The following is a 25,640-nucleotide window of genomic DNA, read 5'->3' as shown; positions in this document are numbered from 1 at the left end:
TTGCACATGAAGAGGAAATATTTATACAAAAAAATACAGCTTTACCTATTCCAAAGACATCAGTGGAACTTTATGTCTAGAAGTCACATGTTTCCTGACAAAGACTTGGCACAACATCTTGCCTTCAGCACCTGGACTTACTATTTTAAAAAAGTTATCTGTTAATTAAAGGTGCACTCCATTTTTGTGGAACTCCTCATTTACTCTCTGAAACCTCTGTGAGGAGAGGCCAGGACTTCCCTGTGCCAGACACAGTTGTTCCAGACAGCTCCAACAGACCCATCACAGGGCACAGCTGAGCCCAGCAGCTAAAACGGTGGCATCTCTACAAGAACATAACCAAGAAAAGGTAAAAAATGCTGTGCAACAACAGCTGGGAGACAGGAGTGTGAAAAGAACAGCCCTGCAGACACCACGGTCAGTGGAAGACAGGGACGAGATGCTCCAGGCACCAGAAGGGATCATCTTGCAGGACCAGTGACCCATGGAGGACCTATGCTGAAGCAGTCTGTTTCTAAAGGACTGCATCCCATGGTGAAGACCCAAGTTGGAACAATCGTGGGAGGAACTCTGAGCTGGAGCAGGGGATGAATGTGAGCAGAAAGGAGCAGCAGAGATGTAGGAATGGAATGCAACAACCCTTTCTCCACCCCTCTACACTGCTCAGGAAGAGGAGGCAGAACAGTAAGGAGTAAAGTTGAATCTGGGAAGAAGGGAGAGGTGGATGGTTTAGGTTTTGCCTTTGTTTCTTACCATCCTACTCTATTTTTAAATGGAAATAAATTAAATCAATTTCCCCGAGCCAAGTATGTTTTGCCCATAATGGTACTTGCTGAGTGATTCCCCTTGAGTTCTCATCTCAATCCATAAGCTTTTTCACTGTATTTTCTCCCCCATCCTGGTGAGGAGGGGAAGTTACGGACTGGGTGGGGGTCTGGCAACCACCTAAAGTCAACCCACCAAAGCTTGTTTTCTTTTGCTGCCAAGTACATTTGCTGTCTCTCGTAACAATTGTATCTGAAACAAACACCACAGAAAAAAAAAAAATAATAATAGCATCTTTAGCATTTTAAGGCTTATAGAATAAATTACTGTGCTCCCAACCCACACTGCAAGAGAAGTGGCAGAACAATGGTATCAGCAGATTTGATAACATACAGGAGGTTCCAGCATTTAATGAGGTCCGAGAATTGAGAGCCTGGAGCTGAAGGGAGTGCCTTGGACTACATCCAGCTGCAGACAATGATCACACAGTCAAGATTTTGTTCTGATGAATGAACTACCACATGTATCGGCAATCTGCAATATTCCATCAATGAATTATGAGTTATGAGAAAACACAACTGCTGAGGACAACCCCATTATTGCTCCCCATGCTAGTCATTTAGCCCAGTAGCCAGATGTTAATGGGAGTTCTGGATTAAGTTGTTGTAAAATGTACTTACAAGCAGTATCATTCCTTATCTTCAGTGTTACTCAGATACCTTGCATCTACCTGTTTTGATACATGTTGGTTGTTTCCTGCTTCATGGTGAAATGTTTCCCCAGTCTTGGAAAATGGCACTTTTACCATCTTCCCAGCAGTCTGCACAAGTTATCCACATCATGTATTTGAACTATCTGTCACAGGTCCTACTACTAGGAGATGAGGGAACCAGTCTACTCAGAAAGGGAATTTCAGACATATATTTTTCTGCCATGCTCAATTTATTCCAACTGTTAAGAGCATTCTCCTTTTCCCATGTGCCTCTTCTCCCAGTGCTGCTTCTGCTCCCCCTCACCTTTTCATCTGTCAGTGCCTGTATAATCTACTGACTTAGAAAACAAATACTTCAATACAAGCTGATTAAAATATTGTTATTCTGGAAAAGAGTCCAGAAAATGCAACAAAGATTGTAGCTTGCAGTTTTATTCATTTAAGTTTCAGGAGAACAGCAAGTTTTTTCACCATGATTAAAAACATAAGGAGCTGCAGTTTTAAACGCTCTGGAATGTGTGAATGAATGCCATATGAAGTATCACAAGCAAGGTTTGTGATAACTAACTATTCCATCACCAAGTCTCAAGGACAGTGGAAAGAGATCACTTGGAAGGGAGAGGTGACTTTTTTTTTTTTTCCTTTAAATGACAAGCATAAAGAAAGGGAGAAAGAAGTAGTGGGGAGCGATTAATGCAAATCAACTGAATGGCTCTAGAGACGAGAATGAGCATACACTACATTATAAATATATTATCCTTATATACACACAAACACTAAAAAGATCTTTTCAATGAGTCTCTAAGCAAACACTGCTTCTACCAGTTTTAACAACTGTAACAGTTTAAATTATTTTTTAAATTAAAACACAGGTTTCTTACTCCGTAATCATGGTTTTGTATCATGATATACTTCAGGTGTACAGACTGAAATTATTACTTGCAACACCACGTTAAGAACAAAATCCTTATGCATAAAATTTCAAATATAGACATTTGCTCCCTCCCCTTCTTTGCTGGTGGTTAGGTAATTACTCCACTAAACATTTCAGGAAAAAAAACTACAATAAGGTTTTGTCCAAATTCTGGTAATTTTTCAAACAGGACTGGTCTTGTCAGAGGGGTATTTTAGAGCCAAATACAGGGAGGACAAGAATGAACGTAGGACTCACATATACCTGAGTGAACTCTGCATCAATCCCCATAGAGGGGACAGTTTGTGTCACACTGTCTCTACCTGCCCATATCTCACCAAAACACTCCTGTTTTTAAATATATCTAGAACCTTAAAGACCTTCTGATAAACTCCCAGAATTTGATGAACACAGACCCTCATTCCCTTTTAAATCCGTAGATCTTGTCCTTCAAGGAATCTCCTACATTTGAAGACTTGATAATTTACCCTGTATCAAATGGGAATATTGAAACCACACTGGGGCTTGCAGTAAAAAAAACATTAGCATTCAGCCTACCTCATTAACACAGAGAAGACATGGCATATTGGTTTATGAAGTATTATGAAAGATGAGCACAACATTGAAATCCCAATGAACTGTAACAAACTCTTGACAGAAGGGTGATGTAAGATGATGCCAATATCTTCTTAGTCCAACTGCAACAATACAGTCATCTTTTAACATGATTTAAAGTTTATTATCTTACATGGATCTTGGCTTTCTCGGCCTCTTCATACAGAAGTTTCTTCTTTTTGTTTTGAGCACAATATTAATATATTACAAAAGAATGAGACATAGAAAGAGTAAATCCTGGAAATCTTTAGAAACAAACACTGGCAAATGTAGCGCATTAAAACCTAGCACTCCTGAATATTTATTCAGCACAGTCACAAATCTTCATTTCAAAAGCACTGAGTGCAGTGGACAGTCCCTACAGATGCGTCTGTTACATAACACACTGTATAGAAACACGATCCATTTGAACAAAACAAAGCAATGTGTTAACGTGTTATTTGCATAAACTCCCTGTTCAGTGAAGGAGTAGTTTTGAAATGGTATAATTTAAAAGGAAGACAGGGATGGTATAAAGCTACAGAATACAATCTTCCATGTGTGTAATGCTACCATTTATCTGCAAGACAGATCTGATGGATGCTGTAAGAGCAAACTTTCAAGCTCCTGGAAGGAAAAAAATTGCAATAATTATTCATAAAAGCTTAGTGGAAAATTTTCTTCCATTGGTTCTATTAAAAAGTAATTAGCGCCTGTGCAACTGCCAAAAATTGGCAATTAACATTGCTACATAGGAGAACACTGGCACTTAATCTGGTTAGTGTTCTCAAGGAACCCTCTAATGCACTAATGCTATCTGTCTATCCATCTATCTTAGGTACTTACATGGCCCCTATTACCATAATATATAGGCATTTTACAATCTTCAGTGCAGTTATTTTTACAATACCCTGGTGAGGTCAGGGAAATACAGTCAAACCAAATGCACAGATGTGGAGCTGAGCCGAGGCTGTAATGTTACACGGCATTTGATTTTCAAAAGCCTTTGTTGGGAGGTATTTCTGGGTATACTTGAAATAAAACCTACAACTAGGTCAACCAAGAAAAAATAACTAACTTCAGGGTTTCATTTCAAATATAAAATCAATTCCAGATGCTAAAATTGTTTTCAAAAAAATACTCTGCAGCTGAGGTTTAAAGCCTGAATCAGGGCTTGTTTTGCATGTTTGCTGCAACAACAGTCACCGGTTTCCACTGAATTTAAAACTAATTCTCATTCAGCTATTGAAACTGCAAAGACGGTCTTTCTATTGTCTGGACAGATGCAGGTTTAATGGAAGGACAGCAACAGTTGAGCAAAAAGTTGACAAATGGGCGGTGAACATGTCAGACCTTTGACAATGCTGCAGTGATCATCCAGACAGGCGACTAGAAGATCTGAAAGAAATCACCTTAAAAAAAAAAAAAAAAAAAAAAAAAAAAAAAACAGATGAGACAGAGACTGTACTTGTGCATGGGTGTGAGTAAAGAACAGAAAGCAGTACACTCAAATCTAAACTGTGCTAAACTCAGTTTTACTTAAAAACTCTAACGCAGAACAAACAAGCTATATAAAAATCAATAGAACACCAATATTGACTGTATTCAGTTGACTGCTGACCTAGGCATAATATTAGCTACATGTAACCTAGCAATTTCTCACAGTGAATATAACAAACACATCAAAAACTTCCCCCCTTCCTGTCTCTCCAAGCAAGCCTTTCAACATATGTGAAACAGAATACATCACCGATTTCAGGTTTATGCTGCAGCACAATTCAGAAATGAAAAACATTTTGAAGTGGTAGCTAAACAGTATCTTCCCTGATGGTGTATTATGCTGGAAGCTGAATTGCCTTTGTAGTAAGAAATAAAATGCCAACATTATCCAGTGAGAGAAATAAGTGAACACAAGAGACAGAGAAAGTAAGTATTGTAAAAGATTCATATCTTCATTTTCTGCATCCACTATATAAAAGTACACTACAAGAAAGTTAAATCTGCATGGAAACAAAATAGAGTGCATTACGTAGTTCAGCTATGGGAAGAACTTCCTGTTTGTGATATGCTGAGTTTTCTGTGGATTTCAATTTTCAGCATCTACCCTAGGTCCTTAACAGCTTTGCGTAACTAAAATTCCAGTGAAAAAATGCAACAAATCTGTTTTCACAGTACATGCTATAACGAAGAGCAAGCAAATTCCACTTCCTTTTGTTTTAATTTTTTTTCTTTTTAATAAAAACACCTTTCTCCCGAAAGTGACCAGGATCATCCACAACTCAGGAATAAAAGATTGTCTTTGAGTGTCCTAGAATCTTTAAGGTGATTATTATTCCAGCTTACATGGTAAAAAGTGCACATTTCTTCCTCAGCATGACTGATCTTTTAATGAAAATAATTTAGATTATCTTTAAGCCATGAGATAAAACACAAATGAAATTTAAACCAGGAGACATATATAAATTTAGACTGCAGTTGAGAAAATAATACATCAGCAGTATAAAATGTTGATTTAATAACACTATGCAATTCAGATAATTTAAAATTAATGTTTTCATCTATTTTAATCAATCATAAGTAAAAATATTTCCATAGACTGATGAGACTCCAGAGATCCTGAAATATCTTTTACATAGCTAGCCCCTTAAACCCTTATACCTGATGCCTTTGTGATGAGTGAGCACTACACTGGCACAAAAGTATCCTTCTGCAAAATGTTCTGCAAAAGAGATTCTGAGAACACAAAACAATGAAAATATAAGGCTGAAATCATTTTCCCAAAACACAAAAGAGCTTTTTGGTGGTATTTTCTTCTCCAATGCATTTCAATAGCACTTCAGCTGAAAACAGTTAACAGACAGATATACTATTACAGTTATTCATAATTCACTTAGTTAATTACAGTTGACTGTCACAAACCACCTCGGAACTTTCTATTTCTTGTGGCTTCATTTCAGTCAAGGATATGATTTTAGATGCTGGTTTTTATATATATATATATATATATATATATATATGATCCAGTTTTCCTACACCACTTAAATTAAGGCAAAATTTGCATCCCTTTGGTGTCCTTTCTACCAAAGTCTAAAGCCTAATAATTAGGGTGAGAACTAGAGTCAGTGCGTTAAAATTGCCCTGCCAAAAATTTTTGAGTCCCTCTAAAGTCCAGGCTTGCATTGCACAGTACTTTCAACCTAAGTCCCACCTAACTGAAAAGGTAAAGCTGGCCTAAGATTACACTGATTTCATTTGGTCAAAGAGTCCTTCAATACCATTTTCGAAGGTACAGAGGCAAAAGAGGGTTTAAAAAAAAAAAAGGCGGGGGGGGGCGGGCAGGAAGGGGGAAGAGATTATCCAGTGGCTAATTCGCTGAACAAGTTTAAAAAAAACCCTAATTCTACTCCTGCCTCTGCCATATGGCTTGATGATACTGTAGGAAACCATTGCCATTAAGACTGTGCCTAAATGCCTAAATGCGTATTCCTTATTTTCAGACCTGAAATACTCATATCTGCTTTGCCAAAGATAAATCTGTTGTAGCTGAAGTCAGTAGAGCTAAAAGTCCTCAATACACTGAAAAACAAGGTTTCTACTGTTCCATTTGGCACCCTCCAGTCTTGTATCTCTGGAGATAATACCCTCTCACCTCATAAATGTGATTATGAAAATAAATCGATTAAACACGTATGAGACTTTTGAGGACCATAATGACACCTAGCACAGAAAAGTCCAATAGTAAATGAATTCTCCATTCAAAAAAACCTCAAATCATTATGCTATGTATAAGGCACGGGCTACCACACCAAATAATTATAATGACATAGTATAATATCACACAGCTAATTGCATAGCAAGCATAAACCACCATAAAACACGCTAAGTAAGGCAAAGTCTTACACAAAACATTTATGGGAGCACAAACAAAAACTGCATCAAAACCAATAAAGAAACAATTTTAAGAATACACACCTTAAGCTTATGTTGCATCACGTAGCTTAAAAGCAAAGCAAAATAGAGGAAAAGATCAACTCCACCACTTGGGATCATTAAGACAGTTGAGTCTTGGTCATTGTAAGACCACTGGTACACAAAGAAAACAAAATAATTGACAATTATAATATGAACTTTCTACTTGGGTGCTTCATACATTTAGACATGAAGGTGGGAGAGAGACCAAGGTACTGGGAATCTCTTCTCCCAGCACTCCGAAGAAAAAGGAGCTCAGTACACAGACTCTTCTCAAAACTCTTAAATTTGCCATTCTCTTTCCAGAGGCATCAAACACACACATCTCTAGTCACAGTCTTATCATCATATCAGGTTTTCATTTAAAGTAATTTTCCCATTCTCCTCCATCAATTTTTTCCTTATGCAAAGGTAAACTGTACATGCAGTTTATATGCACTGGAGCATCCTCATCCTAGTTCACTCTCAATCTGCTGTGTCAGCCTTCTCCTCTCATTTCAGGTATGCATCTCTCCTGAAAGTTAGCTCAGCAAAGTAGTATGGTTTACTCGGGAACAAAGGGGGAAAGTCCTCCTCAGATACAAGCTGGACTCTTGTTCTAGCAACTCAGAGGGTACATTTTCATCCTTTGGTCACATCATGTAGGCTTCCATGCTTAAAAAATCACTCTATGTGATTGTGAAATGTTCTAGCAAGGGCTAGACACCTCTGCTAGAGTAGAGAAAGGAAGTGAGGAAAGAAGCTTTTAAGCATCAAGATGGAAGCAGGATCAAACCAATGATGTTTTACTATGTTTATTGCCCTTAAGTAGATCAACAACTCAATCTAGAATAAAGTTATTTTTAAAAAAATTATGAATACAGAACTCAGCATGAAAAATTTCTGCCTGAACTGTTTACGCTTAAGAAAAAAAGTTATAAACAATTGAAGATGGTATTTTATAATTCGAAGCATCTGGCAATCTAGTGATGTGTTACAGTTTTTGTAACAGCACGTTTGTCTGCAAAGCAAGACAAAGCAAAATGTAATGAGCAAATCCAAATAAACTCTTCAGAACGTCATTTTATGCCTTTCAAAAGGTACCCAGACACTTTCGACATTGCTCCTTTGACATTAATATACAGCATGCTACAGCAAATTAGTCCTTCAGACATTATTTTACTTCACTGATGGAGTAGGTTTGTAACAACATGCAAAGACAAGTGCTTAGTATTACTTCCTTATAAAGGAACACTACTTAAATTGCTATCTTCAGTTCATGTAACTCTTGCTTTTAATTGAGCATCTTGATACAACATTTCCCAGAGCCTCTCAAAACTTACTGACTGAAGAGAGGAGAGAGGAAGGGAAAGAAAATCTACTACAGAGGACACTTCAGTTCCAACAGAGTATTACTCTTTGGCCATGGTTTCACAATAGATGAAACATAACCTTCAAGGAAGAAATAAAACATTGAGAAAGTTCACTCCCTTGCTGAGAGAATTAAGGGGTTGCCACAAGACAAACCAGGCCAGGATATCTAACAGCTAATGCTGGTTAATTAGAAGCATCACTTCGTCTTAGAACAAAGGCAGAATTTAAGTGTGTGTAAACAGCCTTAATTTCCTGTTAGATGCAATAACAGAAGTGGAAAATATATTTTTAAATATGCTTTTGAAAAATAATCACAAAAGTGGAAACATAACATATACTTTTTTTTTAATCCAGCACAATACAAAAATACTGTAATGTTCTAACAGCCAAAGAACAAAATATTAACAAAAATCCTAATAAAAACATGCATAAGTCTATAAATAACAATAGAAGACTACCACAGTGAAAAAGTCACAGGGGCATATTCTTTCATGAAAGGAAGAGCTACAATTTAAGGAAACTAAGAGGAAGCTTTAACAGGAGTTGGAAAAAAAAATAAAATTAAGACTAGTAAGGATAAAAAATAACAAGTTTCCATGACAATCCCTCCTGAAGTGGTATTCCTGATGTTTCAAACTGCCTCGTGAGACCACACAGACATTACTCAAACTCTGAAGACCAACATCAGTTTCCTTCACTTTGTGTCTTGTCTTTTTTAGCTCCTCTCTTTACAGTCTCAACTTCTGTCATTTAAAGCATTGTAACAATAATGTAATAACATTAAAGTGGTGCAACCAGTGTTTCATAAAAATGTTTGGTAACTATTAAGTCTTTGAACCCATCAGACAAATTAAACCCACATAATCAACTTCATTGTACATTAAACTGCTCATTCAGTGGAATTTGCGCTTCCCCTCTCCTCCTAATTCAAGTATGTACAGTAACACATGCAACATTGCTATCACTAATAGCAATACACAAGTGGTACCGAGAGTGAAACCAGACACATCCTTCTCAACTAGTCACTGATCCAGTAAGAGATTATACCCTTTCAGAGCTTTCAGACCCCGACGACAGTAGAATCACAGAAATAACTATGCATATAAAGACAGTGGATTAACACACTTAGTTTAAACAAACAAACCCAAACAGGAATAGATCTTCAACTCAAAAAAAGATAGACGTTAACAGAATACAAGAGATTGATTAAGAGGTTTAAATGAGCAGCTCATGAATCTGGATACAGAGAAAGACTACAATTCATTTAAGTAGAAGTACAAAACCTGTCAGAAGTATCACAGCCTTTCACTTCCAGAACTAATTTCATGAGAAACTACTTCAAAGAGCACACAGATATACACAGTCCACCATAACTTCGTGAAATAAAGACTGTGCAGTAAAGAAATACATTTTCTTTAAGAGGTAATTAATAACCTGAATTAGACTTTGCAACTAAAAGATTCTTCAGGTTTTCAGAGGAAAAGTAAGGAACATGCCTATCAGCATATTTTAAAAACAGGTGGCCCTCAGATTTTAATTTGTATTAGCTTTCAAGAGTGCTGGTTGAACTACTTGGCTTTATTGCTACACAGAATATCAGTTATGCCTGTCCAGCAGCAAGATGGACAACGGAATTTAAACTTCAAGCATCCAAGACAGAAATTAAAGTCCAGAAGCTGAATGCACCGGGTGAGTTCAGTTGTGCTATGCTGCTCTGCAAATGCTAACAGTCATCTCCAGGGCCAGCAGCAAGACTTTTCAATCTTGACAGTCAAGTGAGATAGCAGGAGATGGAGAAGGAGTATCATATTACATTTATATTTAAACAGAAGGATGGTGGCTACAGGCTGATAAGCTTAAAATGAAACCCAGCTTAGGAAATGTCTGTGAGAAAGAAATAAATATAGTAAATAAAATTGGCTAAACTATGATAATCAATCTACATAAAAACGGCCTTACAAGATGAGATCAAACCTCTATTTAGCCTATCATCTCGTTTCCAACAATGACCAAAAACAGATGCTGAAAGACACAATCCGTAGTCTCCTCAAGCATTCTCCTAGGCTATGACCACCTCAGGCCCAGGGCTTTCCTAAGACGTGCATTATTCTATACATTTAGTTGGCTTCTAGGCTCTTCTATGCATTTAGAGACCTCTCTCTCATTACTTCTGTCCATTGTCATCTTCAATGCACGAAAATTTATATGCTCCATAAAAAACAGTGACAAGGTATTCCACAACTTAAATATATACTGTTTGAAAGTGGATTGCTGATAAGTTTACAGTTAACTGGTTTTCTACAGGTACAAAAAGCAGTAGATTTGCATAGGGAGAAAACAGCAATGAAACTCCTTCACCTGACTTTGGCTGATGTCATACAGTATTTTTACTGATTAACCTGCTACAAATATTGTAAATGTCCTGAGGAACACTGGAGACATAGCAGAGGTAAGAGATGAAGCAAATCTCACAAACGCTTAACTGATCATAACTGCAAGATCATAACTGCATAGCTTTATGGTACAGACTAGAGTTCACTAATTTATAGAACTGTGTGGAAAATACCCTCTGCTGTAAGGTGGGCATGGCATGGCTGTCAGCTGACAATCTGAAACCAAAAATGAAAAGCAGCTTCAGAATGCAGCAAAAGAGATAGTTCCAACACTATGTTAAGCTCTGGTTAGATCTCATCTACGGTATTGTGCACATTTCTGTGAAGATTAATCCCATCAAAATACAGGTAGAACAGCCCTGTGTTTAATCAAATGGAGAGAGAGCCTATCAAATTAATAAAATGAGTAAGACTTTACTAATGTGCCAACATACAAGTACATGTAGAGGAAGAAATATTCAAGAGCTACCTGAGCTAAGTGGCAACACTACCAAGAAAAAAAATCTGGGTGTTAAAAGAGAAATAAAAATAAAAAAAATAAAAAAAAAGATTCCAGGTTGTTACATCCATTTTTCACAAAATAATAGTCCAACAGAAACAGCAGGACAAAAACAACAGCAGGATAAATGGATTTATTTAAAATGGAACTTGATAAACTCATGAAGAAACATGTGATCTGACTCCAGTAGAAGAGTCTTGGATTTAGACACATGATTTGCTCTTTTAAATCATCTATTCTTAAATAAAACATCAACCACCACACAGAAAAGTCATGACATTTCACATAATATCATAAACTGAGTTTATGAGTGGAATGTCTTTTGCTCCCACTGCATCTTCCTTTTCTAACCAGAAAAAGTCAAACAAAGCGTTTTTTATTTCCCACTGTCTGCTTTCCTCACCACCAGCAACCCTCCTTTTTCTTCCTTTCTTTCTTGTTGCATTTTCTCCAGGTTCTCCGTTCTGTGCCACCAGACCCAGCACCTGTGACACTCTGAGGTTTTACCAAGATTTTTAAAAAATCACAAATAATTCTGCTTCCTACATTTATAATTATGATTTTCTTCAACGCCTGTAGTGAAAATTACCGGTCTTGTTACACAAAGCAAGCATGAGCAGCAGAGGCCCAAGAGCAGCCTGCAAATCAAGATGATCGCACTGTGTCAACATGTATCCAGAATGCAGTCTGTGGAGAATAGCACCACAGAACCTTTCTAAAAAGGGAACTGTTAAAATTTCTTATTGAATTTATGCCACGCATTTGCCTTCTCATTTAGGAAAATAAACTACTCACTTTCAAGATTTCTTTCCAGATAACATACACGTTACAATGAGACGGAGGACCACTCTTCTATTTCATCGTGCAAATACTTCTGCTTAGCCTGTGAGTCTCTAAAGAGCATCATTATTCCTCAGATCTGGATCAGAAAACACTCAGGTAATTTGTTTCCCTTTGATGTCCTTAAAGAAAATCATTCCTTCAGAGAAGGATGCGCTTCCTAAAAAAAATAGGAGGATGCCTTGTGCACTATCTGCAATCACTTCCACTAGAGGACATACATGCATGAACAGAGAAAATTACATAAAGCATGTGTCTGTTTCACAGGAGACAAGTTCTGCAAGTAGTCTAGTCACAAGAACACACTGCTCTATGCCTATGCATATACTATGCATAATCTATAATGCACATACTTGGAAACTCAAATAAATGCCATACAAAAATCAGAAGTAGAAAGAAATTAAAGATAAGTGTCCTGCTAAGGGAAAAAGACTTCGTGCTTAACCTTTTCTTAATATGTACTACTACTAGAATTCTAATAAAATTTTATTGTCACTGTTTATTTGTTTGCCTGGTGTGTTTTTTTCCCCAAGATTAAACACTTTCTATGCACAAATTCCTTGTACTATGCTTCCTATTTCATAGGGAGCACATGAAGACTCCAGGAACATCTATTTCATTGGAAGAAAATGTTAAAGGAACATACACTTAATACTGCTCTATGTTAGACGAAAGCAAGATGCTGACATCTTGCCCTTTAGCCATAAAGGCTCCTAAAGTCTAAAACAAAGTTCTTCAATGCATGGCTGTAATTAATGTACAAAAAGCAACGAAAGAATTTAATTTGTTCAAAATAGACATTTAATTATTGTAAAATCCACTGGATCAAGATTTAATTACAGTATATTAGCATTTATGTAACAGACAATGTTGTTTCATTATGTGCAAGAAACCATGCACAGAAGGAAGACATATCATGCACAGTGATAACAATGATGCTTCATTCTTGATTAATAAAGTAAGCTGAGAAATAACAGATGAAGATGGGAGAAGTACTCTGCCTGTATGAAACAAGCAGTTATTAAAACAAGAACTTGATTTTTAGAACATTAAGGCTCAATAATGTTCCACATCCCCTTGAGCCCTGCCACTCTTTCAGAAGATAACTATAAAAGAAACACAAGTCATTTGAAAAGCTGTCACATAACACACATAACATAAGGACATTAATGTTACATCATGAGACCTCGCTGTCAGAAGTGGTGAAAACTAAACAGGAGCATGCTTCACCTTAAGCAAATGGTCCACAAGATCTACAGAACTATAGCTTCCTTCTTTTAATAATAGATTATAATAACTACACCTGACTCCATAATACAAAGCATGAAGTCAGGGTTGTTTACTTTTTTCCCAAATAAAGATTTCATCCACAGGGTTATTTATTAAATTTTATTTTAGTATTTTACTTTCTGGTCTTGGTTGACTAATATCTGTTAAACATTCAATCTCAGAAACAATTCATGTTCTAAGCTAGATGTAAATTTGCAGCAGCAGACTGCAAATCACAGAGGAAATAACTGACTGGGTACATCTAATATTCTGTTGAAAGTATTATAAAAATGGCCCCTATTTCTAAGGTGATGTACACTGAAAAAACTTCAACTTTGATAGAGCTGATTTTTTTCCAATTCCTAAGAAGCATGAAGTGCAGATTCATGATGTTAGCCAAGTGTCCATCTCCTAGAAATAGTATACAGCAGTCATTCATAAGATCCAGTCAGTTATCCTACTAAGACATAATACAATCTTGCATCAAAAACTCAGAAAAATTCACCAGTGAACAGATTTTAAAATCCTTTTAAGGACTTCTAAGATTTTAGAAGACATTTTTATAGCTCTTTTAAAAGACATTTCCATCAGTTACCTAACATTAAATGTAAAATTCCTATGTAGGCCTAGCTTTAAACTATCTTCAACAATTCTTTGGTATGCAGTGAACTTAAGACTTAGATAAAAGAACTGGAGCCTTCTGATTGCAATCCATACACATTACTGTCTATGCAAGTACCGGGGTCCTAATTTCTCTTGAAATGAAGAACTTGAATCACATGAATCAGAGACAAACTTGGCACACACAGACACACCAAAGCTCCAGAATGGCTGGCACAGATTAAGGAAAACAGGCCATCTAACACAAGACGGCACAGATCTATTGAAACCAAATTAAGTTCATTCAGTGTACGTCACCTCAGAAATGGGGGGGGGGGGGGGGGGGAGGAGAAGTCACTCAAGCCAATGTTTTAATTCTGGCACAGCGTCCTCAGTTTCACTACATCCTTCAAACCTTCCTCAAAGATAAAACTGAGGATTTTCAATGTACCTTTTTTTTTTACATCTTTTTCTTGCTGTTTTAATTTGAAGAAACAAACTAAGTAATATCTGTACTAAGTAAAAGGTTCTCACTCCTCTGCAGAAGATTTTTTTTCTAGTTCTGCATCCTCAGCACCTAAAGTACTACGATATTTTGTTGTGTAACTCATCCATCCCTACATAAACGATCACTATGTGTTGCAATAGGCTTTGGGGTTGGGGTTTTTTATGCCGCTGTATTGGCTCATAAGTATTTGTAGTACGCTATACTTTTCCTGACACTCATCAGGTTACTTTATAGTCTCAGCTCAGTCAAGTACCTCGATGGTTACATTGTTTCACACCAGCAAAAGCTCTGCTTGCTAAGATTTAAGAAAGCAAATGAAAACAATTAACTAAAGTGTTTGCACATGATTTAAAGCTCTTACAATCCAACTATTTAAATTCTATGATTTTTTTTTTTAATAAGACAGAATCAATTAACTACTATCTGAAAAACTAGCACATGCAAATCAATTGTCAACAGGTAACAACAAAAACTAATAATCACAACCTCCTCATTCCCTCGCCTCAAGGGAGACCTCCCAGTTAGGTCAAACACGAGTTTTCTGTAAGTCTTACAAGTTCACCATGCCATCTGTACTTTGATTTCAGGAAATAAATTATTACTTCAACAGAGGTATTTATGCTTGTACAGTTTCTTAGCTGCAATAAATTACACAAACTTTGCTTGTAATAACAACCCAGATAATTTTGCAATCCAAACATAGCCTTCAGTTGCTAGATTGGAAATTTGAGCAAGAAGAAAAAACTACTAATGCTTCCAGATCCTACCCAGGAGAATCTCCAATTAGCTTGCAAAAGATGCATGAGGAGAATGATTGTGTAAGATGAATGCCAGAGTCACCTGAAATTCTTATGACCAATCTTAAAACTTAGATGTTGACTTTCCTGAGTCAACATTCAAGAATGGAAAGACAAGCACTCCCACATTTAACAATGTCATTCTGATAGGCATTAACAGGAGTGAAGTAGATAAACTTGCAGAAGCAGTAGAAGCTGTTACAAGGGAGAAGAGAAACAGGGCTAGGAAAAAAAACCCAAACAAAACAAAACAGCCTCATAGAAATGGAGGAACTAGTACAATGCAATGGAAGATGAGAAATCGAAGTAAAAATTGACATCTGCAGAGGCTGGAGTAGAGGGGCAAAATTAATGTGAATGCTTTTCAGAGTTAACTTCAGTAATTACATTGTGTTTGCCCAGATAATCTCATTTGGAGGTGGGGAAAAGAATATATCATAGTTTCACCGGGTGATGTTACAGAGGAGTGGTGTTCCTGTAAAATCAGAAGGAACTGCAGACCTCCCATCATCACTGCCTAATGCCACACACATGCTCCAGTGCCCGCATTCATGAACATCAGCTCCGAACCCTTGGTGTATGTATCCTTTATATTCATAAAAGGAGATATACTGCAAAACTGTTATTTATTCTTCTGTCTGAAAGTAAGCAAAATCCAGATTCAGATCACAGGCACTGAGAAGTCCATAATCATTTATTACTGTAACTTTAATGAAAAAGTAGAAAATATGTTTTTCAGCTAATATAAAATTTTCAGATAAAGAAATATTTATTGAGGGAAGATAATGTTTGTAACACAGTAGTCTACCTGATTTTTTAATTGCACGTCTGGCGTATTTTGCACAGTTCTGTACTCTCCAGTATAAGACAGATAAGAACACACTGGAGATAGTCCAGCAAAAGGTTAGGGAGATAACCAAGAGGTTAAAGCATCTGTTATACGAGGAACAGCTGAGAGAGTGATATTATTTAGTCTAGAGAAGTGAACGCTCAGGGGAATCTATCCCAACGTGTACAGATACTTGACTGGAAGGAAGCAAAACCAGACTCTTCTCACAGGTGCTAAATGAGAGGACAACAGACAAGAGGTACAGACTGAAATACAGGAAATTCTACTTAAACACAAGATAAATCTTTTTCACTGTAACTGCAATACCACATTAATTAGGCAGTCCAGAAAGGCAGTTAAGTCACCATCCTTGAAGATACTCAAGAATAAGATCCCAAGCAACCTTCCCTAGCTGCATGTTGAATGGGTTGGAAATTTTCCAGGAGTTCCTTCCAACTTCAACAAGTCTGTGATTCTATATTTAAAAATATTTGTTCCAATTATTTGTGCAATAGCTACTGAACTTTCAGTAGATAGCATGTGCCCTTATCAGAATTCAGAAACACTGAAAAAGTGGAGGGTGCCCAATTTTAACTAAAAGGCAAGAAAAAGCAGAAGGCATATGATAAAAAATATAAAAATCTTGATGACAAAGCTTGCAAAGAAAGAATTATACTTGGGTTTTGTTACACCACAGTAAATAAAAAAACATACTGACCTTGATCTTTCACATTTTCACATTAATTTTATACAGAAAGGACACAGTTAAATGGGTATAAACCAATAAATTACAATGAAGAAGAAAGCCCAAACTGTTAATTTGTTAAGGCTTCTGGTTAGCTTGTTTGCTTTTGAAATTTGCATCATAAAGGCCATGTAAGCAGCCTGTTATAACACAGTGTCATTTCTACTAACTACAAAATCTTATTAGATATCACAATTTTCAATATTTAAGCACTTATCTCACTTTCTGCAGTTGAATAGAAAGTCCAAATCTAGTTTTTTGTTCCCCATTGAAGTCCTGGAGCCCTGTGCAGATGGGCTCACTTTAAACAAACTGTCCCACTATTTTCAGAAGAATTAAAATATTTTATTTTCTTATTTACAACACAAATTACTACAGTGCAAGTTAGGCTGTCTTACTGTGCTTCTATCTTGAAGCTGTTCCCTGAAAGAACTGTAAACAGACCACAATAAAGAGACCATATTACTATCATGGGTAAAAGACTAAAACAATTACTGTGGAATTATCAAAAAAGATTTATGGAGAAAAAAAAACAACTGAATGGTGTTTTAAAAGGGCAGGATTTTTCAGATTACTGTGAAATAATCTACAATGAAATCTGGAAACGATTCAACATCAGCGTTCTCAGTCTTCATAACACAATGTGGCACATGCTGCATAAAACAACAGATGAGTTTGCTAATCTTTAAAGACACAGGAACATACTACGTTTTTTGCAAAAGCAACAACCGACAGTACTGCTCCTGTCTGGAGGCAATTGCTCCTCACGACTCCCATCAGCTCAGCCACCAAGTCCCCCTCCCCAGTTATTCAACACACATGCAACCTGAAACAAGCAAGCCGTAGTGAGAGATTTGCTAGAGGATTTTCTCATCCTTTCCACAATGAAATTAGGCTCTGCTTTTCTTCTTCCCCTGAGTAAAAAAAAAGGTGTAGGTGCCTTTTGAAGCCTTGCAGGTAGCTACTGCCAGCATGACCAGAGCCAATAATGTACAGAGCTGGACATGAGCTGTGAGAGAAGGAAGCACGTGTAGGCTGTAGCCCTCATCTTACATCCATGGCTAACATACTAAAGATTCAATATAACAGGTAATATGCAACCTATATTAAAATTTGAGTGAACTTTGACCTCAAGACCTTTATTTTAAGAGAATAATGTACATTAGCTGCTACTTACTGGGTCTACTGGAGGACAAAAAAAAAAAAAAAAAAAAAAAAACACAAACCCAACCAAAACGCAAAAACCTAAACAAAAGGCCCAAATCACAAAATAAAACAAAGTTCCATCTGTGTTTAAGTAACTAAAGTACTGTTAACGTGCATGGCTGTACTCAGCCACAGGTTATGTGGTAAAGATAGCGATCCATATGTGAAATAGACTGCTTTACTCTGTTCTGCCTCATATCAATTATCTCTACTAACTCAAAAAACGGGGACACTCAAGCAGAATATACACAAGATCATTGACCATTCAGTTCAGAGAAGACTATGAGACACCAGTATGTTGCAGGTCTAAAAGAAAGGAAAACTACAAGAGGATAGTGATATTTTCATAAAAGTATTGTGAAATAGACACTATGGGAAAGTACCCCTTAAACTCAGGGATGACATTTGCACCTCCCAAAGAGGAGTGCTATTAATTACTTGTGTACAAATTGATTCTGAGCAGTAATACAGCTGCAAGTTTTTGACTGGAAATGGGAAGGCTATTCCAGAATTTTGTCCAGTGTGGATAATGGGAACAGAAGCATTGTTTCATTTCCAGTGGAAACCGGCAGAAATCTGCAAAATTTCAGTGACGGTGCTCAACATAGTCATTGTTTTTGTATGACACATTCATAGATACACATGGCAGCAACAGATTCCTCCGAGTTCAAAAGATTTAATAAAAATGAAGCAGCCCAAAACTAACTTCCGTTACTACTAAACTTACTTCTGTTTCTAATGAAGTCAATGGAAAAAACTAACTGCAACAGACTGAAGTTCATGGCTTACTACTTCTGTTTTCTGTATCATGGTCAGTAGTCCACAGGCTGTGTGAAGCTCCAACTTTAGAACGTAGACACATATTTTCACGGTGGTACTGTTTTTATTTGAAAACTGAATTTATATATGCTCTATTTAGCTCATGGTTGCACAATACACATTACTATCAGGAGCTTAGTATTGCATAAAAGGGATGAAGTAGCTGACATGAGTGTTTACAAAAACAAAACAGCTAGCATAAATTGACAGCATGCTTCCCTCTGTCAAGCCTCTTGATATTAACAAGCAATGCTCTATATGTACACCAGTTACTCCTTTCATTGCATTACACAACACAATTACTAACTCTTCTTAGCTTTGTTCACAAGTCAGATGTGCAGCAACTTTACCTTTTCATTTTACAATGTTCCTGACAACCTTAAAACATGGGTTTCTTTCAAGGTTCAAAGTTACCTTTTAGCTTTACTAGCTTTATTGACACTACCAGCATGAGAATTCTATCTTTTTGTAGTGTATAATTATATAAATGCTTCACAAATCACAAGAAATTTAAAAAAAAAAAAAAAAGGAAACGCGAATTATGATCCAGTTACCTGCAAAAACTATTTATGACCCTGTTTGGACCCCTGGGCAGATCACAAATAAAGTTGCTGTTCAGTGCTTCTCTTACATAATGAATCATACTCTGCACTTAAAATAAACATTCAGGAACAGTTCATGATTGCATTTACCATGAAGAACTGCAATAAGGATCACAAAAAAATCTGCTGCTGGAGAGACTAGCAATTTTTGGAATGGGCAATGCCATTAGTCACACAACACCTTGCTCCTGGTGCCTGAACTGGACCACAACTCCAGCTACAGCAATAAAAATCACAAGAATACTTCAGTCGCTTTCACATGTGACTGAGAGATCTGCATATACATATAATGCCTCCACTGAAGCAAGACTACAAGAGTAACACAGTTCAGAAGGCCTGCATCCAAAATTCACATGCAAGAAGGGCATTGGCATTTACTTCATTTCTATTGGTAGGAACAAATATGCTCAAAACCCTCTTCTTTTAACTGCCACTGTCTAGAGAAAGGAGTGGCAGGTCCTTGATATCTGGAGAGAGCCCAGAAAAGGAGTAGAGGAAGTAGAGGAAGAGATCAGCAGAAGACAGAAGTGACCAAAATGTTTTGCTACTGTTCAACCTACTCTTAGTCTTCTATACAGTATATTCTATACCTGTGATGTCTCTCTCTCTTGCTGTCATGAAGCAGTATGAATCCAAAACATTTTTTAGTTGGAGTCTGTATTGCTGCCTGCGCGTCAGAGATACTAATATATGATTGATAATTTCTGCTAAAATCCTCTTGGTGGATACAAACTCCAACTTCCTAGAACCTGAAGTCCCTTCCTGCCATCCAGATCATTAGCTGAACACAAAACCAAAAATGTAATGGAAAACACTGGAGTTGAAATTCTAATATGCTCTTGCAGGCCCATCCCAGAAATGAAGACCATGGAATACATGACCATCCTCCACTTACAAGAACGATGACTGGCCAGGTTATGGTATCAGGTCACTTACTCCAAAAAAAAACTCATGGTGTTCGGGAGGTCGGGCTGTTAGGACCTGCTAGTTCCATCATCACTTAGAAAACATTATTTTGTAAGTCATGCCCAAATTTTGTCGATCACATCTTTACAGAATATAAACACAGCAGTTAGATGAGTGAGTATTATTCACTTGTTCTGTCAGCAAGACATTTTTAGAGGTTTAAAGCAAAAGATGTAGACTTGGAAGGGCTGGAAACTTACTCATGCATGTGCAATGCCTATGAGGGCTTCTGTTTCTCCTGCACCTCCATTTTGGATTATTCTTAGCATTGGCAATAGCTACACAGCTGCTTCCTTTCGATAAAAGGTTGAAGCGTATTTAGCCAATTAAAAGCTATGCAAATGTTTCACACATAACTTCCAGGAATTTATTCCACATAATGAATTTTTATTACTATAAAAAGTATTTATCAAATTATTTAGTTAAGTATTTCCTCAATGTAAACAAGTGCAAGGCTACAGAAACGTGTAACACTATCATAAAATGCGAAAGCAGAGAAGCCTTTACTATATAGTATTAAGACAATACAAATCTCTGTGTCTGCTCTCCACAGGCGCATATGCACACCTCCTACAATCTCTTCTTCAATCATCAGAGAATTAGGGCTGCATCATGCATTTTACATTCAAAATAGTTTCATTAGCACACGTCTTCAGGTTCATCATCTCATTATTTAGGCACCAGACAAATAAGTATCATCTGCAAAGCAAAACTTAATAATAACCAGTTTTCTAGACAGACTTCAGTGGAGAAGGTATTTCATCCAATCCTTTGGAGGAGAACCAAAATTGAAGGCTTTACAAACTTAATTTTGAAATAGCCTGGACTAAAGGAATAGTCTGTGCTACTCAATCTTCTGGCACCCTTTCTTTGGAATATTCATCAAATAACAGCCATTCAATCCATTTGAAATGCATTAATTTCTTCCAGCACAAAAACACATCCCATTGTTGGTACATACCCACTCTGTGTTTTGTTTTAGCATGGAGACAAAAGGGGCCAAGTTTCTGCTTAGCTAACTGCACCCTAGAGAGGCCTAGCCATGTATGAGCTCAAACTCTGGACTTAGCACTACTCCATCCTAACATGACTCCCAGACACCCCTGGTATCCATCCACAGTCTTCTGTGGTCACCTTAGCCTAAGCAAACCAGACCAATAAATAAGGAGAGGGAAAGAGACAGATGTTCCACTTCTGAGACGCAGTAACTTCTAATATGTACTTGTTTTAATCCACATGATTTAGTCATGTGTTGTTTTTTTTCAGAGAATTTTATAAGCTTCGTGGTTTTGTGCATCTGGTTTTAACAATCCATCCTGTTCCCACTCTTCCTTTCCTCAGCTTTAAATAAAAAAAAAAAAAAAAACCAAAAAAAATTAAAACATCAGTTAGAAAAAGCTTTGGAATAAAAGGCTGATGCAAAATACATTAATGTAAGTATAACAAGCTACATGTAACAAGATACACAAGTCTTGTACAGCCATACTCCTTACAGTTATAGAACAGTTCACTTTGAAGCAATGAAATTATCTTTCAGCTTGACAGCACTTTGAGTATAAAATCTTACAAAAGAAGACTAAAAGATACTAGGACACCCAGTCTATTGCAATATCTAAAGTACTACACTAAGTATAATCTAACAAATAATTACTTATATAGGGTAACAAATAGGTAGACATAAATAGGAGGAAAATAGTGTTCTACAAATGCCATATTTTCAATAAGTGCACAAAAAAAAAGCTCCCATGTCATATCATTACAGCAGTATTGAAGAATTTTTTAACACAACAGCAATAAAAAAAATGAAAGGCTGAAAAGCTGTTTTCAGAATATTATAAATATAAATAAAAAAGGAATGAAAAGATTGTAGTACAAGTGTCAGGTTACAGCAAATATCCAGGAGGAAAAAAAAAAAAAAAGTCTAGCAAAAACCTTTCCAGAAGAAAATAATTTGTACTGACAATGGAATGTGTAAACTTAATCCTCTAGTTCATCAGTTTGCCTGGTCCTATAGTAAGGAACCACAAAGGAAGCACAGGTATACTTCTATGTGTCATACACCAAAACTGACCACAGACCAATTTCTTACATCCTTTAATGGAAGACCTGCCAATGCTTTCGAACCCCTAAAAACAACCTACAAACGAGACTGATTATTAGCTTGTAATATCATCAATTAATTGACTTTCACATAGAAAGATACGACACACTGCATATGTGCCAAGAAACCTTGCATAGATTTAGCTCACACCACAAAAAGCAGACACTCGGAGATACTCAGATGGCAAACTTCCGTGGACTTTTAAAATTAAACGTCATGCCAACTGTATTTAACACATAAGAACAGTGTTGCAAGCAATCAGGTAATAGCATACGCAGACCTTGTTTGTCAGAGTATCACAGGTATCACCTTTGTAAGACATATTTAGAGAAAAGCATTACTCAGACACTCCCATGGATACGAACAAGATTCAACTGTCCTTTTTACAAAAATACTTTTATTTTCTCAAAACAGATGCCCTTGGCAATCCTTCCACCCTTCAACACGTATGTAGCACCTAACACAGTTATAGCACCATTTCCCTGCAACTTTCCTTTTATAATACATTTCACTCTATTTGGGAAAAGGAGTTCCACACAAGCCATTTCCCTATCAAGCAGAGGTAATCTAGTTCTTTTTCACAGATGCAGTCAAACAGAACAGACGAGTTTGCTTAGATAAAACATGCCACAATAAATGATGACATACGACCTCCACCTACAGCAATCTTGTTTGCTTACTGGAGGAAAGCTAGGACTGATTATGTGCAGAAAATGATTTACATTCATGGGACAGATTACACTACATCCTTTCCAGGTCCTGAAAAATGTGCTTCTGCAGCAACAGAACAGACAGCAGCACATCAAGGGAAAGAGGAACTATAGTTATATTTTCAAAAAAGAAATCTGGAATTGTGGGTTAGAAAGAAGTCTAACAGCTGTGATTAGTGAGCCGTGTGTTTACACATCTTTCGATATTATACAAAGCAGTGGGTGAATTTCAGACTGCCTCAGATGGCAAGTCTGTTGAATGAAACTTGTTGACAATATTGTTAAAATCAAAAACTAATATTTGATAGCAAAGGAAAAAAAACCATAACCCACACAGCCTGTTACACATGTGAAATACAGGATTATAAAGTAATGCACAGAGATCCTGGACTTGAATTTCAGCGCATAATCCAACCATCTGTCGACCAGTCATGTAGCAAAACCAAGATAATGTGGAAATATCCAAAAGGACAGACGAATCGCCTTCCGTCAGCTACAGCATCTCCCTGCTCCCGAACACGCCCGCGGTAATCGCACTCTGCCTGCAGATTAACCTGGGGGAGATGACACTCGCCACTGGCAAAAGGATGATTGCAAAGGCAATCCTGCCGGATAGAGGGGATACACGGACAGCTCAGCTCCCGGAGAAGCAGCCTGCAGAGGCAGAGGCAGACTCGGCTGCCCAGCTGGGCAGGGATGCTCTAGGCAAGGCAGAGGGTGCGGGGGGTCTGGGAGCCCCCCAACCCCCACCGGCCGGGAGATTCGAACCGAGCTGCCGCCTTTGGATGCACAGGGGAGGGGGAGTGCAGGCGAAAAGTTAAACGCGCTGGAGCAGGAGTGGAGCTTCTCCCACTTCTCACGCATCCCTCAGCACCTCCTCGTGTCCCGCAAGCTCCCCCGGACGCTTTGCTCACTCCGCAGCAGGAGCATCCCCGACCTCCCAGGGGAAGAAAAAGCAACAACAACAAAACACACACACACACAAAAAAAAAAAACCCAAAACATAAAAAACCCCTCCGATCTGAGGCGGGAAGACCCCGGGGAGAGGCGCCTCGCAGCCCTGATGGCGGGGACAGCCGCCCCGTTCCCAGCACCGGACACCAGTTGCTGGACCCCAGTGGCGAAAGCAGCCGGGGGGCGGCAGCGAAGCCCCCGCGGCAGCGGAGCCCTCGAGCCCCGGACGAGTGATGCTAGGGCATCCCCGGGTCCCCGCCTCGCATCCCTCCGCTTCTCACCTCCTTAAGTTCCTTGGCCACGTCTTTCAGGTCCCCCAGGACTAATTCCAAATCCTCCACGATGATCTTGATCTGCTCCTTCACCTTGGCTTTGGAGGCTGCCGGCGGCCCCTCGGACGGCGACGAGGAGGAGGATGCGGTCCCCTTGGACTGGGCGGACATCCTTCGGGGCAGCGGGGACTCGCAGCTCAGCCGAGCGTGGCGGCCCCGTCCCTCCGGCTCCCGGAGATGCCGCAGCCGCCTTTTCCTCCTCCTCCTCCTCCTCGGCGCATCCCGCGCCGGGGGCGCCGAGCCGCGCCGCGCTCCGCCGGGCGGCCGCGCTGTGCAGCTGCCATCGGGGCCCCGCGATGCGCCGCGCCTGCGCCTCGCCCCGCCCGCTCCGGAGAGGGGACCGGGGGGAGGAGCGCCCGCGTCGCCCCCGCGGGGGCAGCCGGGCTCCTCCGGCTCGGGGCGCGCTCCCCCCGCGGGGTTCCCACGCGTCCGAGCGCCCCGCGGCTCCCGGGAGGCACCGGCGCTGCCGGAGAGAGGTGGTTCCTCGCCCAAAGAGCCGCCACCAAAGGGAGCGCTTTTAGCAGTCTGACTCCTTCCAAAACTCGCATCGAAGGGAGCAACAGTAGCGCCGGTTTCTGATGGGAAAAATGTCATTCTTGCCTCCCCCCCCGAGCCCTCCGGTGCTCCCCAGGTTGCACCAGTTCTGCCACCAAAGGGAGCGGCTTAGCAGGCTGGCTCCTTCCAAAACTCCCGTTGTAACAATACTGCCTGTTTCTGATGGGAATAAAAGTCATTCCTGCCCTCTCGGAGCCTTCCGGTGCTCAAAGGCAAGAAATGATTACTCGCCTAAACAGCCTCCACGAAACACTTTCCACCAAAGGAAACACTTTTACCAGGCTGTCTCATTCCGAAACTCTCGTGGAGGGGAATAACAATAGTGGCTGTTTCTGATAGGAAAAATGTCGTTCCTGACCTCTGGTGCTCCCCAGGTTGCACCATCCATCTCTGCCTGGTAGAAGTGGTTACTCGCCAAAACAGTTGCCACCAAAGGAAACACTTCCCACTGCAGGGAACGTTTTTAGCAGACTGGCTCATTCCAAAACTCCCATGGAAGGGAGTAATAATAGTGCCTGTTTCTGATAGGAAAAAAATGTCATTCCTGCCCTCTGGTGCTCCCCAGTTTGCACCATCTCTGCTAGCCAGGAATGGTTACTCACCAAAGCA

At 38.8% G+C, this 25,640-nt stretch overlaps 1 protein-coding gene across 12 annotated transcripts in view; it reads right to left on the bottom strand.

Moving 5' to 3' along the window:
- The window catches only part of PRR16 (proline rich 16), a 200,663-nt gene extending 175,872 nt beyond the window's left edge, over positions 1-24,791 (bottom strand). For all 12 annotated transcript variants that reach the window (XM_054054538.1, XM_054054536.1, XM_054054528.1 and 9 more), the window contains exon 1: positions 24,426-24,791. In XM_054054538.1, the coding sequence (XP_053910513.1) occupies positions 24,426-24,587 (162 nt within the window). In that variant the 5' untranslated portion in view covers positions 24,588-24,791. The remainder of the gene's footprint in view (positions 1-24,425) is intronic.
- Positions 24,792-25,640: the final 849 nt, after the last annotated feature.

This window comes from Cuculus canorus, chromosome Z, assembly GCF_017976375.1.
Source record: "Cuculus canorus isolate bCucCan1 chromosome Z, bCucCan1.pri, whole genome shotgun sequence".
Classification (NCBI taxonomy): domain Eukaryota; kingdom Metazoa; phylum Chordata; class Aves; order Cuculiformes; family Cuculidae; genus Cuculus; species Cuculus canorus.
The sequence above is the reverse complement of the archived record's forward strand: the minus strand, read 5'-3'. Positions and strand labels throughout refer to the sequence as shown.